General features: G+C 37.8%; 2 protein-coding genes across 10 annotated transcripts in view; one reads left to right on the top strand and one right to left on the bottom strand.

Moving 5' to 3' along the window:
* The first annotated feature begins 450 nt into the window (after positions 1-450).
* On the top strand, positions 451-10,149 carry ncoa5 (nuclear receptor coactivator 5). 6 transcript variants are annotated; one of them, XM_039693332.2, is made up of 11 exons: positions 452-592; positions 2,531-2,791; positions 2,997-3,104; positions 3,750-3,807; positions 5,463-5,678; positions 5,784-5,932; positions 6,758-6,887; positions 6,972-7,171; positions 7,363-7,567; positions 8,333-8,418; positions 9,273-10,149. In XM_039693332.2, exons 2-11 carry the CDS (start codon positions 2,629-2,631, stop codon positions 9,860-9,862), a joined length of 1,905 nt encoding a protein of 634 aa, XP_039549266.2. In that variant the 5' UTR covers positions 452-592; positions 2,531-2,628; the 3' UTR covers positions 9,863-10,149. The 6 variants fall into 6 exon arrangements, with proteins under 6 accessions (XP_039549269.2, XP_039549266.2, XP_039549268.2 ...); XM_039693333.2 differs by lacking the exon at positions 452-592 and adding an exon at positions 655-670; XM_039693335.2 differs by lacking the exon at positions 2,531-2,791 and having other exon boundaries at positions 451-592.
* Positions 10,150-12,973: 2,824 nt separating this feature from the next.
* The window catches only part of slc12a5a (solute carrier family 12 member 5a), a 173,265-nt gene continuing 165,983 nt past the window's right edge, over positions 12,974-20,255 (bottom strand). For all 4 annotated transcript variants that reach the window (XM_039693352.2, XM_089134504.1, XM_039693353.2 and 1 more), the window contains exon 26: positions 12,974-19,995. In XM_039693352.2, coding sequence (XP_039549286.2) covers positions 19,904-19,995 — 92 coding nt within the window. In that variant the 3' untranslated portion in view covers positions 12,974-19,903. The remainder of the gene's footprint in view (positions 19,996-20,255) is intronic.

Below are 20,255 nucleotides of genomic sequence, written 5' to 3'. Positions count from 1 at the left end.
AAAAAAAAAAAAAAAAAAAAAAAACTCTCATAATTAGCAATAACCGGTCCATCAGACCCGTTTCTTTTAAAAAAAGGTCATTAACTATATGTATTTTCCCCAATGCTTCCAAAAAAAAATATGATGGTTTTCGTCCACCGTTTCAAAATAAAAGTGTATACTAAACGCATAAAGAAACCGTAAACTGTCTTATATTTAAATATCTATTTTTTTCATATTACTATTGAGGTAATAGACCGTTTTTGTGGTGTTCCGTAAGTAAGTAAATGATAAATTAATAAATTGTAAATGTATTTTATGTATCACGTAATTCCTATTTTTAATTTTTGCATTTGTAAGTCTAATCAAACCTGTAGACTGTAAAAAAAATGTTTCAAACGGAAATTAAAGATATTTTACTTTAGCGCAGGTACTTTTATTTTGAAAACAAGCGCCATCAACACCGTCTCCCTGAGCGATTCGCACGCAGTTCCGCACAGGATCATCCCCGCAAGGTTGCAGGCGGCAGCCGCTGAACATTCATTGTGATTATTTGCACAAACAGGACGACGCAGGAAAATCGCGGGATATTTTCCAGGTTCACATGGTAACGGTAAGGATTTGATCCGACGAAACTCTTCTCAGGAATGTGAACTTCTGGAGCTCCCAACTGCATCCATTGTTATAAAATGTAAGCTAGTTTGCTAGCTGACATATTAGCCGAATAATTAATTATTATGTTTTTATTGTTAAATGCCGTGAAGCTAGTTTTGGTTCTAAGAATGCAATGTTTGAATCGTTCAACAACGTGACGATTAAAAAAAAAAACCTCACACGAACGATTTTCAGAGCAGCGGAGCATCAACTCTGTGTGGAGTTATGGAGCAACATGGCGTCCTTTTCGAAAACCGCACCAGGCGAAGTGTGCGCGGTCTTCCCTGCAGCTTTTATGTGTGCAGAATATGCGCAATCTGCAACTTTTTCTTGTGAATATGCGGGTTATGTCGTTTGCAGTAATATTTGCGCATTCTTTTACGCGGTTTGATTTTGACTGACGTCGCTGCACGGTCACAAAATGGCGGAAGGGTTGTTGTGGCGCTGACGAGGATTCGCGCGGTCCATTTTCATTTGTCCGTTTTCTGTGGCTCTGCTATTTTGAGTAGTGAGAAGTCCTGTAAATAACACAATGGAGGCTGATAGGCAGTGTAACAATTAAAATATTGAATCACAATAAACTTTACTGTTGCAGTTTATTGCTTTGACTCTTTGAACAAAGCGAAACCAGCAGGAACTGGTTTGTTTTTTGGCTGTATAGTGTAACGTTACACCTTAACAAATATAATTTTTAATATTAACGTATTAAAGATTGTAATAGAGTGTCAAAGTCCTGAATCATAACAAGTGTAACGTTTTAATAATATTAAGCCATTCTCTGTATAAAAAACACAGTAACCTATGTAAATATTCCGATTTGGATATTTTATTGCAAGTATAACAAACCCATGAAAACAATTGAACTCATCCTGATGTCATATGAAGATGATGTCCTTTTCTTAACAGTACAATACATTGTATAATATCTTGTGATTGACATTATATCAATCTGAATTACACGGTTTTTCACTCTCCATTGTTGGATTTTTCAGACTTTCATATTCTTGAGGTAGAGTCTTGAGGGAAAAAAAACTAAAACGTTTTAAGGTGGAATGGACAACATTTGTCTGGTAAGGTGTTGCACAGCTTTGGAAGAGAGTATGATGATTGTTTTGCAACTTACCAAAATGTCACAGATGAGAATCCTGAAGCGGACCACAAAGACAACAGCATCCGTGAGCTCTTAACTTCCAACTACCATGTTGAGAACCTGCACAATAACGAGTGGGCCAAGAAACAGCTTGACGATCATCATTTTCTTCAAACATCGCCTTCTATGTTGTGGATACCGACATAAGGCATTTATTAAAAAAACTTTGAACAACCTGCAAGTGATTTTTTTTGGGGAGCATTTTATGTTTATCCCCATGAACTTGTGTATTTGGTTGGCACAATTCAAGATTTGTGGTTACCTTCAACGCCACAGTCCCATATTTTCCATCGCGTTTTCCCTGGAAACATGTTTGTGGTCAGTTCATCCAACAGGTTTTCCTTTCGTCTTCACCCACAATCTTTCATCAAAAGCAGCGAGCGCAATTTGGGCTGCGTGTGTTTGCATGAGAATGCTACGGACATGAAGTGAGCTGGAAAACTCGCGATCAAAGACAAGTTTTATTTAGTAAATAACCGTGTCACTTAATTCCGGCATCAAAACACTCCGTATGATTAACGCCGTCCTTAAAAGTCCTACCTGTTGTGAAGCCTCTCAAGTTTGTTTTTAAAGTCAACGTGTAGATTAGGAAAAGCAGATTATTCATTCAGACCTGAATGTGCATTAACGTAAATCTGGTCAATTTTGATTTCATTCAAGACTTCTGCAGTGTTTTGTTACTTTGCCCAGACATTTTACCTCTGGAATCTCTCTTTTCTTACATGTCGATGCATCGTCAATTTCAAGACCTTGGGGGAAATATAGCTAATCAAATAGTCTTGTATCTAAAATCAACTGCAAGCGTTCCTTGAAAAGTGGCCGTTGAACCTAAAGCTCGTAGAGGCATGTCGCACAGAAGAAGTCGGAGTGGTACGCCACCCTCGTACACCACCAACAGCAATGACCCTCGTGACCTGGAGCGAAGGATTTTTGTTGGAAATTTGCCCACGGCGCACATGGCGAAGAAGGACATGGAGGATCTGTTCAGGCCATATGGGAAAATACAGGGTTAGTAGCGTATAAATTCAACAACTTACTTAGACGTTTCGGAAAAATAGCATTTTATAGTGTTCGCTGCAGTTTTAATTTGTTTTATCCACCGTTCATTACACTTCAGTTGCGATTTTTCAGAAAGCAAGGGAAGCTTAGGCCAAAAATCCACCAACAAACGCCTTTTTTTTGCGTAAAACGAAATGATTGTTCCCTTTTTCAGCTTTGTCCCTGTTTCGTGGGTACGGATTTGTGCAGTTTGAGCGAGTGGAGGATGCAGAGGCTGCTAAAGCCGGACATAACGGTCGAATTTATAGAGGTTATAAACTAGGTAAGGTCTGATTTAGTATTTAAACATTGAAGTAATTTGAGCAGTAAAGTTAACTTTAGAGAAATAAAACTTAGGACCAGTTAATTGTATGATTCTACTTTTACTGTAATAACTGCAATGTGGTGAATCTAATAAAGCTTAAATTTAACTGCAAATGCTAATGGCATAATAGCCTAGTTTTTCTCCCTCTACGTTTTTGTTTGTGACGGTATAAATAAAAGCTATGGCACTTTTCACAAATAGATTACATATTGACTTTTTGAAATGAATTAAAGTCTGTAATTATAATCTTGTTAAAATGGTATGACAATGGGTTTTGATTTATTTTTATTTCACTGGCCCATTACACTATTTGTGCAAAGTTCCAGTTATTGTTGGTGGTTTAGTCGAGAGGTATTTAATAAGTGTTTACAGCTGGGGAATCTCAAATACTGACGTACACAATGGCACACAAGATCTTTTACAGCTTTTTTCCCCACATTGTAGTATTTACTTTCAACTACTATTGAAACTTTGGAAATGCTTAGAATTTAAACGCAACCATGTTAAATGTTCATCCTCTCAGTAAAAAAACAACAACCTCGTTTGGCTCTGAAATATTTCCGTCTTTTGTCATGTTGAACGTTTGGATTGGTTTATTTTCAGATGTAAATATGGCAGCGGAGAGACGACAGAGTAAATCCAGGTCAAGCCCACCACGCAGGTAAAGTATCGTTGGGATTTTTGCTAATGAAGACGACATCTATCGAGAATTTTGGTAAACATTTTTCCCCATCACAAAGGAACTCATGGAAAGCGCTAGAGTACATCAATATCGTTGTCGGGTGCGCAAAATCGGTTCAGTCAATATCTCTCGTGGCTATTCGAATTTTTTTTTTTTCTTTCCCTTTTCCTCACTTTTAGTTGTATCAGAATTAACTGAAATAAAGTTGAAAGGGTAATTTGAGTGCGTTTCCCTTGGTGTGTCTGTGTCTAAACGGTGTGTTACTTATTCTGTTCTCTTACTATACACAGTTTTCAAAATCGTCAACTTGCAATCGCTGCTTCCTTCTTAAAAATCCTTCTCAAAATCCTAATTATTTCATGTTCAAATGGGATGGAAACGATTAGAACTAATAATTTAAGCATTTTCAGTCGTTCATTCAATTGTTGGATATTTATATTTGGAGGTGGTTTCCAGTCCATTCTTCATCACCACCTCGAATTTAAAAGAAAATAACTTTTTGCACTTACGTGGAAAAGAGTTGCGGTTCATCGTGTTGGTTTATGCTAAATGCGTTTTAAAATAAAAACCCATGCTCCCAGGCTTAAAGTACAAAAGATTTTGATTTGACAAAAAAAAAAAAACCTTATTATCTCCATGTGAATCCTGCTGGTCTTTTTTTTTTTTTTTTTTTTTTTACATAAATTTGACTTGGAAACTCACTGGAACTAAAGGATAGTAATGGTAACCTCAAAAAGAATGTTTGCCATTACTTTCGTTTTTGGAGAGAACTATATTCTGAGTTTGCAACAGCAATTTTTTTTAAGCGAAATTAAAGTGAATATTGCTAAAGATATGAATAATAAATGGCACCACCCTCTCATTTCTGTGCTCTCCCGCAACAGTGTCTGGCTGTCGCAAAACTCAGAAAGCGCATAAATGAAAAGATTTTCTGGTAGAAATTATTTGTTTTACAGTCTTTTTTTAAAGTGCTCTTTGTGTTTACCATTTGACTAACATTGTGTAACAGTTTTTAAATGATTAGTACACTTTTTAAAAAACTTTTGCTGATAATTTATGAAAACATTCCAGGATTTTTCTCCATATAATGCACTTCAATGGGGTCCAAACAGTTCAAGGTCTAAATGAGAGTTTTAGTGCAGCTTCAAAGGGCTTTAAATGACAGCAGACGATGAATAAGGGTCTTATCAAGCGAAACGATCAAATAAATAAAGTTTTATAAGCACAAATGTTCGCCTTGCTCTGTTCTGTGATGCGCGTTCCTGACTCTCTTGTTCGAACTCGTTCATCAAAATGAACAAATCTTTTTTTCGACCCTTATTCATCATCTGGTGTCGTTTAAAGCACTTTGAAGCTGCACTGAAACTCTCATTTGGACCTTGACCCGTTTGGACCCCATTGAAGTCCATTATATGGAGAAATGCCGGAATGTTTCCATCAAAAACCTTAATTTCTTGTCGACCGAATGGACATCTTGGATGACATGGGGGTGAGTAAATTATCAGCAAAATTTTTTTGAAAAGTGAACTAGTACTTTATGTTAAAATTAGTCTCTGTGAGTTGTCTAATAGAGCTGTTATGGGGCTAAAGTGTTTAGTTGGCATGTGTTGACTAGGTGTATTTTGTCTGTTTAGGCCATCCAGCGCTTACGGGGACAGTCGAGAGCCCCGTCCTCGTTCTCGGTCCCCGGTGCATGGGCGAGATTCTCGAGACCACCGTGAGAGTCGAGAAATGAGGGGGGATAGTCGTGAGGCACGTCCCGGTCCACCCCGTGATCATGAAGCTCGAGCCCCCCCAGCCGAAGACCGATACAGGACGTCAGAGACCAGGGAGAAAGATCCCTCCTACAGGTGCACACACAATGCGTTTGGTTTATTTTGTGGTTTTGCATTTAAAATCACTTTTGATTTCAGGTGACATCACCTCATCTAAACAATATGAATGTGTTTCCACAGAGAGGAAGGTTACGATCGCTATTACCGTGGTGGTGGTGGTGGTGGTGGTGGTAGTGGTAGTGGTGGAGATTACGAATATTATCGGAAGAAAGAGGAGCCGTACCCAGAGCGCTTCAGAGAACCCTGGAATGGCAGGAGAGAGTCAGAGGGTTGGTTTGACATTTACAACTAAAAATAAATGCTTGAAGAAAATTCATCCTGGTTTGAAGATCAAGGTCTTTTTTGCATTGCGACAATTTAAGAAAATTCAACATGCATCAATTTATTATGAACATCACAATGGAAAAAATCTTTAACGTATTTTAAATATGTAAATATATAAAATATTCAATACAGGCACAGTCTTTGTTTGAGCTTTCCCAAGTAGTTTTTTTTTTATTCGTGGAAGTGATAATGCTCTAACACTCTCTGTTAGCAGCATTGTTAATTTAGTTCGCTTAGTTTATGGTGGAACAAAGATTAAATTATAGGGATGCACGATATATCGGCCACATTATCGATATCGGCCGATAAATGATCGCTTTTAATGTTATCGTTATCGGCCCAACAAGAACATTTAGCCGATATATAAAAGCTGATGACTAATGTATTATTTCCTTCAGCTGAGGTACGTTAGTTGTGCACTGTTCAACGTGATGCTTTTAAATTGCTTGAAATATGATTGAAATCACTTAAAAAAAAAAGGAAAATCCAGTTAAAGTGCAAAATGTGTCATATCGGCTATACAATATTAAAATAAGAACATCATAATTGTGTTTGTATCTTGACTTTTAATAATCAGGCTCTCAAAAATTGTCTAAATATTTGGATTTAGATTTATCTGCCAATATATCGGTTATCGGCTTTCAAATATAAATAATTATCGGTTATCGGTATCGGCCAAAATTGTCATATCGGTGCATCCTTATTAATTTATATGTTTACAGTTTTGCTCACAGAAGGGTTTTGCTAAGCGTTTACTTCTGAATTTACAGATGAGCGAGTGAGTCCTGAAGAGCGCCGTAGGAACGAACTTTACCGTCAATATTATGAAGAGCTGCAGAGGCGCTATGATGCTGAGAGACCAGTGGATTGCTCCGTCATAGTCGTCAACAAGCTGCAAAAGTGAGTACATTTCTTGAAGCATCTTTAACAAGAGATGTTTTCCTAGAGACACAGTGACATCATCTGCTCTGTGCTTGTGTACAGGGAATATGCTGAGACGGTGGGCAGGAAGGTTCGGGATCTGGGTATGGTTGTGGATCTCATCTTCCTGAATACAGAAGTATCCTTGACCCAAGCTCTGGAGGATGTAAGTCGGGCTCGCACACCCTTTGCCATTATAATCACCCAGCAGCACCAAGTACATCGTTCCTGTACTGTCAACATCCTCTTTGGGACCCCGCAAGGTATGTATCCTTCCACAACGAGTTTGATATTTGATGCCAATTTACTTACTGAAAAATCCAATATGACGTGTATATTCTTGAACCAAAACCACTTAATATACAATAGTGTATGTTCGCACTGCACTTCATTCTGACTACAATCCATTTAAGCAATAATGAACGTTTTACCACAAGATCACTTTCTCTTGCAGAGCACAGGAACATGCCCATGCAGGATGCCATGGTGCTGGTGGCCCACAACTTTGAATCCTTTAAAGTTGAACACCGCAATAAAGAAAGGGATGAGATTGCGAGGAAGGCGGCCAAGATGGCCGATGATGTGCTGATGAGAGATCATGAGAGAGAGGGCCATCCCGTCTCCCTCCTGACCCCCATCACACTGCTGTCAGAGGGCCGGTAGGTCAACAAACACTACCGTTCAAAAGTTTGTGGTCTTGTAATTAGAGCCAGACCGATATTATCGGCCGATATTGGGCATTTTTCCAAACTATCGGTATCGGCAGTTATAATGGCCGATAAATGAATATTTCAAAAATAAAATAAAAACGGACGAAACACGCTTGGACCATGTCATGAGTGTTGGAGTTGTATAGTTTGTCCACCAGAGGGCACTCTACACCGTCCCTGTTGGCAACACTCGTTGAGTTGGTCAGGATACATACATTGCTTGAATAACAATTAAAAGAACATCCCCATCAGTTCTCTTAACTCAAATAAGCATGATAAAATTTGTGACTATCATGTCCAGTTTAAATAAATAAATAAAATAAAATATCGGCCGATATATCGGATTTTAAAACCCCAAAATATTTGTATCGGTATCGGCCTTCAAAATCCTTTATCGGTTGGGCTCTACTTGTAATGTTTTTGAAAGAAGTCTTTATTTGACCAAATTGACAATTTTTTTAGTGCATTTTGTTATCTTGAGTTATCAGAAGTAGTTTGAATTTTCTGTAAAAAAATTGATTCTTAAATGGAATGAATTTGTTCTATTGGAAATTGTTTTTGTTTAACTTAATAACTTGAAGGAAAAAAAATAAGTTTGCTTAAAGGTCACATACCTTTTTTTTTTTATTTAATTCAAATATGTATATTATCTAATTTTCATTTGTTATTGAAATTTGGAGAATCTTGAAATTGTATTAAATTTTCATTTCTCAGGTTTATGACTTCAGATGAGATGACCAGGCTAATTGACTATCTGAGAGACAAGCGTGATCGTCTTGTCAGAAGCGGTGCTGATGCAGGTAACTTCATTAGTTCTCAACTCAATGTTGTATTTTTCTGCGTTCACGGCATGTTGTAGTCACCGTAAATAAAGCTCCGTAGTTCAGAATCGTTACGATAATTATGACATGCCGTGAACGCACCTTTGATGCTTCACCAATCAAGCCTTACCTTTCACTGTTTTAGGCTCCTTTTGACCCGGTACTGTACTAGAATATACACATAATATCGGCCGATATATCGGTATCAGGCTTTTTTTTTTACTTCCTAATATCAGAATTGGCCCCCAACAATGCATATCGGTCAGGCTGTACACTTAACCAATCAAACCTTACCTTTCACTGTTTTAGGCTACTTTTGACTGGTACCGTACTATAACATGCCGATATATCGGTATCAGGCTTTTTTTACTCCATAATATTGAAATCGGCCCCCAACAATGCATATTGGGCGTGCTCTACACTTTACCAAACAAGCCTTACCTTTCACTGTTTTGGCCACTTTTGACTGGTACTGTATAATACACGCATACTGTAAAAAATGCTGGGTTGTTTCAACCCAAATTTGGGTCAAATATGGACAAACCAAAATGTTGGGTTAAAATGCATAAAAAAAAATTACAGTTAAAAGTTGAAGTTGGGTTAAAATTTGAAATTACATTTTTAACTCAACATTTGGGTTTGTCCATATTTGACCCAAATCTGGGTTAAAACAACCCAACATTGTTTAGTGCGCCTAAATAATATCTGCCGATATATCGGTATCAGGCTTTTTTTACTCTACTCCCTAATATCGGAATCAGACCCTAAAAATCATATCGGGCTCTACACTTTACCAATCAAGCCTTACCTTTCACTGTTTTTGATCTCTCAAGGTTCACACCCTCCTCCTTCAACCCTTGAACCTCAGACGACACAGCCTTTATCGGCGCCAGCTCAATCCACGTACTCCAGCCTGACCCTCCATTCCACCCATCTGACCCCTGCATCGGCCCCGGCCCCCACCGCCACCAGCCAACAGCAAGAGCTCCAGGCTAAGATCCTCAGCATCTTCAACACCGGCGCATCTTCAGTGTCCAGCCCGGCTCCGACTCCCCAAACACAGGGTTACGCCTCAAGCCTCGGCCCTCAGAGCATCGGCCTCCAGTCTTCTCACGGTGCCGCCGGCATACCCAAAATATCTGCTGTCCAGCCTCAGAGCATGATGAACCCTCGGCCGACTCTAAGGCCCCCTGGTGCTCGCATGCCGGGGCCGACGGGCCCTCCGAGACCGGCTGTCACCGCAGGCACTGGGATCAACTTCGACAACCCCAGCGTGCAGAAGGCCTTGGATACGCTCATCCAGAGCGGCCCCATTAACCACTTGGTGAATATGGGATCTGCGGGTCAAGGGCAGCGGCCGTCGCAGGGAATGGGCCAGAGCATGGAGCCGTCGCCCATGTCACATTATTCCCGCCATTACTGAAATTATTCAATTTGATAAGAATCGAGAAGTCGGCGTTGCTCTGAATTATCGTAAATTATTCTTATTTTTGGTTCCTGTGTCATTTGTGATAAAAAAACCCCACACAAACGCATTGTGAAGTTTTACGGTTTTCTTTTTACTATAATGTCTTAGATGAAACCTTTACAGAGCATGATTGTCTAATGCATCAATAGGTGGGAAAAATTTTCTGTTGTTTTATATGGAATTTGTGCATTGTATATACCAGCCAACTTCTGAATTAATAAATTTGTTTTTAGATACAAAAATTCTTGACTGTCTTCAATATGTTTCACAGCTTTTTATTGTTTCTCAACTAAAACTGAAAATCTGTAGATTTTGGCAGTCAGAATTCATGGAAGATTGCAGTGTGTGATTTTAAACTATTGCCATGTCATATGCTCCTACTTAAATAGGTTCTTCATTCCTATCAGTTTCATGAAGAACAATTTAACATTCACGCAATCTTTGTAGTGGAAAAAGTTTTCAGTTTATTAATGTTCTCCACACTTAGAAAAATTGGTTCTATTAAGAACTGTTCTCTTAAGGTTCTTTGCTGCGACCCGCAAACACATTAAGTTGGCCCCTCACATAACGAGTTCATATATCATACTACATTTAAAATATTAGTTGTGGAATAATGCACAGAGTCACTTAGGTTTTAAAATATATAAAGCAATATAATCTAACCAATTCATTGAAAAGTAAGATGGTATAGTCAACATTTGAAGTGGATCAAAACCTTATCAAAGCTAAACATGAATTTTGAACAATGCCTGTTCTTGTCTTAGGACTACTTTTTTTATCCACTTAAGATGGATTTAAATAGTATTTTGAACACTGATATTGTCCTAACCAATGATGAGTTAGTGCTGGGCAGTTTGACCAAAACTGTAGGCCTATATCACGTTTTTTTTTTTTTTTTTTTTTCAAAAATGAAGCCGGTTTTTCGGTTTATTTTTAATTTTTTTTTTCACGCATCAGGTGTTCAATGCATTTTCTACTGGTTGATAGAGGAATTACAGAAATAAATTGACTATGGGTGGTTTATTTTACTGTCATTAGTTAATATTGTAGAATAGAATAGCACCCAGTATAACCTAAAATTGTTATTTCGTAACGTTCTAATAACATTCAACCAAGAAATGACGTCAATACAATGTCTAAAAAAACGGACGTTTGAATGTTCCTAGAACACTCAGAAATAACGTTTTTATAACTTAATGGGAACGTTATGAAACCTAAAATTTTATCTGGTGAAGAGAAGATTGCACTGAACACGTGCAGGATTCTCTGAGCGAGATAGACCTATTCTTACAAGAGCAGTCTGTAAAAGCGGCGTTACATGAGCACATGCGTCGTTTTTTCGCCGCCTCGGAAACGACGAAAAATACCACGTTTACACAATTTCACGGCGCTTTTTACGGCGTTTCGCTTTTTGACGGCGTAAAAAGCGGCGTCCTGGCCGCCAAAACGGCATTTTTTACCGCGCTTTTTTTTAAACAAAAACAAGAAAGTCGTAACGCCATAGTTCTGCAGCATCCACTAAAGCAATGCAAGATGTAAAATAGAAAGAATTATTGAAAATAATGCTTTGTAGGGCCTAATGTGTCGCTTATTTAAAAAAAAAAAGGAGTGTGAAAAAGTAGATACAATATTTTCCTGGTGTTTAAAGTTAAGTTAAATTAAATTAACAGTTCTGTTTTGACAGCTGGTGGATTTATTCCTTACCCGAAGTTTATAGTTTGAAACGATATATGTTTTTGTTTGTTGATCTTTTATCTACACTAGTTCACTTTCTGTTAGTGTATTTAAGTGTATTTCATACAGGATCTGTGTGCTTGCTGTGTGAAAAATCAATCGATAAGCGCATTTGGCAAAGGAAGCATTTAAACTCGCTACAGCGCGTATTTAAGTGGGAGGCGCGTGCACGCGAAGGGGAGTGCGATTTGTCCGGGAGTCGGAATTCCGCCCAGCACAATGAGTGACACCCCAGACAGCAAACTGACATTGAATCAACGTGGAAACGACGTCTCTCATGACATTGAAACAACGTTGATTTTGCTCATCGAATTAACGTTGAACCAACGTCAGACGCGGCATTCTTCAAAGCTAAATGAAAATCGAAAATTGGTTTGCTTTCATAACGTTGAAACAACGCGTTGATTTCAAGTTGATTTTCCGTTAGTTTTGAAAGAATGACGCGTCTGATGTTGGTTCAACGTTAATTGAGCAAAACAATGTCAGATCAACGTTGTTTCAATGTCATATTTCCACGTTGATTCAATGTCAGTTTGCTATCTAGTAGCCTATATCTGGGACACTTATTCCCAGTTCTTTGTATTTCTGCAGTAACTGTTTTGTACGGAAATACACAGCTCATAGTGAAATATCAGTGGTCCAATTTCCAAAATCCTGCTCATGTCAATTAAACGTCAAATAAGATCTGATTCGCTGTGATTGTTTTGCATCGTCTACTATTTTCACTTTCAGTGTGGAAAAATTTATTATTTTTGCCTGGTTTACATATTCATTGTTGTTTAAAAGTACAAAAGTTTGCTACTTTACGTCAATAAAACACTGGGATATGACTAATTAAATAAGTATAAACCGTATTTGGTTCATTAAGGAAGATATCAGCACTTACCGTCTCTGCTCATCAAACGCTGCTTTGGTGAACACTTTTGTGTGTTCTTGAACTTGTATCGATTGATTTTGCGCCGGAAAACTGGAACAAAAACTACTTCTAAAGAATTGACTGAGAAATGAATCAACATGAGAGGAAACAATGATGTTAATCGGTTTGTTTCAATATACAGCACTTCACGGTAAAACCCCCTCAGGAAAATGTCTTTAAATCAATGACCTCGTGATATGAATCAGGTGTGTTACATAAACGACATCAAAAACGTGGAGTGAGAGAAACCTCAGGACTGAACTGAGAAAAACAGCTTTTGGTATTATTGGTACCATGATTAAGGTACCAATATGCACCCTTTAGGTACAAAAGTGTACCTTTTGAAAAGGTACCGCCCCAGTGAGAGCTTTTGTACCTTTTTTTTTTCTGATTGGAGAAATAAAGACTTCATCAAATAATCCGTAATAAAATGGTATTCGTTTATTGCATTTTGTGCTGACAAATCTATAAAATGGAATGGGAGTTTTGCAGAAGCCAAAGAGATAAAGCATTTGAAATGTAAGATAAAACTACATTATTTTCTGTATGTACCATGAAACACAATAGAGAATACTCATTATTTATCTTTTTAAAATATTCAACTTACACTGACACAGAAAATAAACACCTCAACACTAACTAGTTCTGCTATATTTACAGGACCCTCGTCCACCCTTGCCTGTGGTCCCAGATCGGCTGTGTGTACTTCACTGTACACACACACACTCACACTCACACACACCATTGAAAAACACACAGGAACACACTACATGGCAATATGACCGTAAAACCCCGAAACAGACAAAAAATTCTACTTGTGAAAGATCTGAAAATCTTTTCTTCTCCACTACATTCCCTTTCAAAATGTTTAAATTTCAAATGAATCAAAAACAAGCCTGAGGGATTCAGCCATTTTACATGCAAAACTAATGCCAATTAATTGCAATATCATTTGCAAAGTCGCTGAACAGCCCGAGTCGAAGCCATTTGTTTATTCATTTCGCTTATTATAGCTGTCTCAGATTGAATATCTAACGTTCAGCCATGCTGTAATAAAGCAGAAAGGCATAAATATACATAAATATAAATATATAAGAAATGGTCCGATCAAATTAGTAGGGGAGTCACTATATATTTGTTAATATTGTAGCAAATAGTCGGTTTAATTTGAGTACAAATCTTATAAAAAAAGATCAACCATAAGCATTGCACTTTTAGAGGATTCGTTAACATATAGCTGCCAATTTGTTCATTTAAGGCATGATACTGGAGCAAATAATAATGATTTTACAGCTTAACGTAGACCCTCAAGTTTCTTTTTAATTCATTTAGAATGACAGTTTGCACATATCCAGGATAACATAAATAACTTTGGTAATCAGTTCTTTAAATAAATAAATAACTTCTGTAAAAGCAAAATGGTCTTTGTCTTGGCTAAAATACCTATCATCAATATCCATTCACACAAGTGGATCCAAAGAAATCATTGTGCACAACAAGAACACCAAACATCTGGTAAAAATAAAACACATTTACAATCAAAACAACTGAAATGAACATAATACTGTATATCACAAAACATTTAAATATTTATATATATTTATATTAGCTTGTTCAGGATAATGTGCATGCGTTGAACAGGACAACAGACCCGGGTCCTGGCTCTATTTCAACTGGTTTCGAATCAGATTTTAACATTTGGATCTCGTGGACGGATCGCTCGCATGCGTGAAGAGCGGTTTCGTTTTTACCAAAGATACTGGAATGTCAAGAGGTAAACGCCATGGGACTAAACTCTTGAAAATAAAGGTTTCGATACGAACCAAAAGGGTTTTACAGTCTGGTGTCATTTTAAAGGGACAGTTCAAACAAAAATGTGAATTTTGGGTAACGCTTTATTTTAGTGTCCTTGTTACATATGTTACGTCTACTAGTAATAATAGTAAATTATGCAACTAACCCTCAACCAAATCCTAATCCTACTCAAACCATATTACTCAGTACTTAAATATATAATTACACCTTTAAAAGAAGAAGTCACAAAAGAAGATATTCTGAAGAATGTTGATGATGGTCCCCATTGACTTTCAGAGTAGTAGGAAAATACCATTGAAGTCAATGGGGACCATCACCAACATTCTTCAAAATATCTCCTTTTGTGTTCAACAGAAGAAACTCATACAGGTTTGGAGGAGGGAGCAAATGATTACACGTTTTTCATTTTTGGGTGAACGATCTCTTCAGAAAAAGACCCCAGACACCAAAACAATGATCTGAGAACCTATGATACCAACTTTTTGGATCTTCAAAGAACCTGATCATTCTTTATTTTCAACAATGTAGGATTAAAACAATAAAGCGAGATTCACAATTTTTTTTTTTTTTTTTTTTTTTGGGAGAACATCCAGTGGCGCGAGTCAAACTTCAGAACTGTTATTCAGAGCCCTTTTTGTTTCCGAGATGTGTCGAACGCCTCGATATTCCTTGGCAAAGGAATACAGAACACTTGGTTTCATTTTTGCTACACACAAGCCAGGCATTTATCGTGAGATGGTGAATAAAGGAAAAAAGATCGACTGTGAATGTGGTGTGTCCAATATGTCAGTTCGAATAGAGCCAAGCCCAGCAGTGGAAGCGCTTTAGAGTCTTTAATCGATATTAATACGGTGATCACATCGATACAGTGCTCGTAGGTTTGAAACAGTGAAGGGGTGAAAAGTGGGAGGAAATCAACTCAGTGATTCGTATTAGAAATATATCTTCATTTTTCTCTTCTTTTTTACATCTACATATAGTCGTTTTGTAATTTTCAATCAATTACAAGAAATGCTAGAAACTCATGCCAAATAAACAGCAAACACGCACTTTTTATTTAATTTTTTTTTACAGCATAATAAAATCTGAATGTTCAGGTAGTATGTGTTACTGCAGCGATAACTGCGATACACACTCTCGCCGCTAGAGGCATCAGCGCTGAAATGGATCTGGCATGCTCGTGACTCTGGCAACTCAATCGTCACTGGACGTAAATAACGTTAACTTTGTATAAAGTGCATTTCTATCTCAGCCACCATAGAACAGATGTAACGCACACTCTAGCATACGAAGCGCGCTGATAAACTAACGTTACATGTTTTAGGACTATTCAACGAGAAGCAGACTCTAGCAACTAAAAATACGTCATACATACCATTTCCGTCAAAGTAAATATTGCACGTTACCGTTAAAAAAAAAAAAAAGTTCGTATAACATTTTTTTTCCCGGTGTGTACTAAAAGCGTTCTAACAAACACAACAGGGAACGACGACCCTGTGGCTACAGTGTCTCAAGAGCGATTTTATATACAATGCCAAAAACAACTCGCTAATCTAAGTGTACGCGTTGCCTGGATATCGTGGCAACAATTTTAAAAAGCTGCCTTGACATTTTTTTCACATTACGAAATCAAACAAACTTGTCCGACACATACACCATGCAAACAGGAGTAAAATGTTCGGCAAAAAAAAAAAAAAAAAAAAAAACATCGCGCAAACTAATCGTCGAAACGTCATCAGAGGCTCAGTCTACGCAGGCAGTACTTCGTTAAAAATGTGGCGTTTCGATACACATTTTGCGTTTTGTTCAGCTTCAATGAACGCTGTTGTCGCTTGAAATTACCACTGTTCAACGAAATGAAATATAAACGTGATAAAGCTGATTATATAAGGCTGAAGTCGTTTATGCAAACTCAGCGTAAACCCCTCCCCTCGTAAATATACCTTTAAATATTTATTCTTTCGCTCTAGTATGTACACGAACAACCCATATCTATTCATACACTAGCAGCAGCATTCATGAGAGGTTTCCCCATGTCTAAACATAAAAGAAGCTGTAATGTCTTTGTAAACTATACTTTCTTACCAGTGAGTAGACACATGTATATTTATATATGTAGTTGTTGGTATTTCTGTAAAAAACAACTATACAATAGCCTATATCTCTACAAAAATAATAATATGATTTCCCAATTTCACATATATTATGCTCTCAAAAATACAAACTAATTTAAACTCTATTTTTCTCTGGTCAAGACCGAGGATAATCTCTGGTTAATTTCGCATCTCACTCTTTTGTGATCTGGCTAATACATTACAGTCGCACTGCATAGAGTTCAGATTTATGGATGTTATTCGATCCATCATGCTTTGTTTATAGTGTCACAACAGCTCAATCTAATGCTGCGTTCACGTCGCATCGGAATTACTGTAATTACCAAAGCGACAACTGAGAGTCTGTTCTGAGCTGTTTATGGACTCAGAAATGATTCAAGCCCACATCGCCAAAATGGATCCATATGTTGATAATGACAGCAATCTACTTCAAAATCATAGAAATTCACTTCCTGCAACAGCACAGTAACACAAAATGACATCTCAAATGGCGGTTAAAGGAGAACTCCGGTCAATTTTAACACTTTTTTGTAAATTTGGAGTGGTCAGTAAAGACAAAAACGATAAAAATCTGTGTTGCCTACACCGTGTTTTCCTCTTTTTAAAATTCGCGCCCTGTTGACTACAATTGGGCAAGTTCTACACCTGCTTTTAGCCTCTTAACATCCTTGATTTGTCATTACGAGTGCACAGCCATGTGAGTGGTGTTATTAAGAGTGACCACCACGGTCAATCTGACTGCAGTAGATGTGAAAGACGTTAATAAAAATTATGTTAATTCAGCCAGCTCACATACCTGTACGTACTTCCTGTTTTCGGTCGAAGTCCACTTAGTCGATTGTCGAGTTCGCGCGCGATCATTGCTGTTCAACATCTGATTCGGATGAACATTTGAGCTTTTTTTAATTTATTTTTTAAATTACATTCTAACCAACAAAGTCAATATACAGTCAGATGAACATTTTAGCTGATATTCTCTGAATACCACACAGCACCGCCACCGTCATTGGCAGCTGTCAGTCAGTCTCCACTGTTGCTTAGTTACAAATCATCGCGCGCCCAAACTCGACAATCGACTGTTGTCATTTCTGTCTGTACTGACAGCACTCAAATGTACAAAAAAGGAGCTCAATGTTAAAGTTCTCCTTTAAACTTTTAAAGCCACTGGCATTTTGGATGTTTTTATATAAAGTCGGATGCATCATATAATATGATTTGTTAAAGAAATAGTAATAAAGTGAATGCAGCACTAGTGTTTAAAGTGGCAATGCCATCAATATTTGTTTCTATTGATAATTTCACATTTTCATTCATATGGCACGAGTGAAATCAAAGTTTGGCAATACAATCAGATACGATAATACTCTATATGTAGCTCTGTGACATTTTCGTGCGCCTCACCAAGTTCGATATAGATCTATGATATAGCTAATTTATACAGATTTGTAAATGCAACAAACAGAGAGATTTTTTCATATAGCAAAATGGGGGGAAAAAGAAAGAAATGGGCAACTTTCATTCGCGCAAGGATGCAATTCACACACACACACACACACACTTAATGAATCCACAGACTCATTAAATCATTTGTTACACAGTGGCTGTCAGTGCAGGTTGAGTGCTTGTTGGGAAGGGGAGGTTCGGTACCGTAGTACACGTCAAGCCGCCGTAGTGAAGCCTGTAGCCGCACAAAACACCCTGACCCTGTGAAGGCCAACTCACACCACACCGTCAGACACTCGGCCGGGTTATGTCGGATCAGTGTTGGCGTCTGTTTTCACAGATTAAACATGCTGAATTGGATTTCGATGATGTCTGTCGGCGTCTGATTGTGCTGTGTGAGTTGGCCTTAAAGGAGTAGTTCACTTTTAAAAAAACTTGCTGATAATTTACTCACCCCCATGTCATCCAAGATGTCATATAATGGACTTCAATGGGGTCCAAACGGGCTCAATTAAAAAAATAAGCACAAATGGTTACCTTGCTCTGTTCTGTAATGCACATTTGTGACTCTCCGGTTCAAACTCGTTCATCAAAATGAACAAATCTTTTTTCGTGTCATTTGGTTCATTCTACGGACGAAATGAAAGAATTGACTCTGAAAAAGATTCGTTCATTTTGATGAACGAGTTCGAACAAGATAGTCACAAACACGCAGAAGGCGAGCATTTGTGCTTATAAAACTTTTTTTTTTTTTAAATGAGCGATGGTTTTGCTTGATTCATCGTCTGGAATCGTTTAAAGCACTTTGAACAGTTTGCAGTTTGCACTGAAACTGTCTTTTGGACCTTAAACCGTTTGGACCCCATTGAAGTCCATTATATGGAGAAAAATCCTGGAATGTTTTCATCAAAAACCTTAATTTCTTTTCGACTGATAAAGAAAGACGTGGACATCTTGGATGACATGGGGGTGAGTAAATTATCAGCAGAAGTTTTTTTTAAAAGTGAACTACTCCTTTAAGACAACAGCATTTTTTCACCAGAATCTTCGGTTATTTCACAAATAAAAATACTACAACAATATTTAATAATGCCTTATACGCTATTTACACTACTTGTAGTGGCTGAGTACTTTTTTTTTCTTTCTCTGTCTTTTTTTTTAACTCATTCTTTTGCTAATTACAGTGTCGGTTACACTGATAGACTCTTGCTCGCTGCTTTGCTGTCAAGCACAAGAGAGTCGCACATCCTGCCAGCATGGTTTTTGGCACATATTGTGACTGTATTTGGCAGGGGAATAGCTAGGAACGACCGAAAACATGGAGGAGGTCGATGATACAAAACAAACACAGAAACACAGGTCTTTGTGCAGAGGAACCCGCTTAAAGTCAACGTGAAATGCCGTTCGCAATACGACACACTTTCCCAAAAAAAATGGGCGAGAGGGTTGAAAAATAAGATTTCATGTTGACTTTAAACTTCACATTTCACAGTTCACATTAGGTTTTTTTTTTCTTCTTTTGTATAAACGTATTATTAATCTTTTCACATTTAACGAAGCTGCAGACCAAAACGATCGAAAATCTTTTCCCAAGGTTATCTTATCTTTCTTTACCAGAGCAGAAATATTTCACAGCATCTCTGGCGTAGTTCTGATCGTCGAATCCTTCTTCATTGACGTTGCATGTTCCCTCCTCTTTGAAATAAATAAAGCCCAACCCAGCCGCTGCTTCTGATTGGGCGAGAGCAGTGATTGACAGATGATGCAGGAAAGCTACAGCAGAGGGGGCATTGATCAAATACCCACTGACATCAACAGTGCACTTCACTGAACGGTGAAGTGTGAACGAGAGTAGCGCCAAGAGCGATGTTCGGCCAGTGAGAGCTTGGCGGACGAATGAAGCTGGTTGACTGAAGGGAATTCTGGGATATTGCTTGGGACACACTAGGGAGGGAAATGGGGTCGACATGTTTCTTAAGAGTAGATGGTGATGACCTCGCGACCTCCACCGCGCACAAGGAGGACCCGGTTGAGACCTTCGGTTAAAACCTCCATGAATTCCATGTCTGATTGATGGAGAGTCAAGGAAAGGAGAGGAGCTGTAAAAGATACACACACTATGTTTGCAGTATGTAAATCAGGTGCGCAGTATGCAAATTATATTTATTCCTGAAATACACTATTGTTTAAAAGTTTTGGGGGCGGAAATACTTTTTAATGCTTTGAAAGAAGTATCTTCTGCTCAGTAAGACTGCATTTATTTGATAAAAAATACAGTAAAACTATAAAAATTCAAAATAATAATGTATTTTAAAATGTATTTATT

The sequence above is a fragment of the Pimephales promelas genome, chromosome 8 (genome assembly GCF_988280905.1).
Source record: "Pimephales promelas chromosome 8, fPimPro1.hap1.1, whole genome shotgun sequence".
NCBI lineage: Eukaryota > Metazoa > Chordata > Actinopteri > Cypriniformes > Leuciscidae > Pimephales > Pimephales promelas.
The sequence above is the reverse complement of the archived record's forward strand: the minus strand, read 5'-3'. Positions and strand labels throughout refer to the sequence as shown.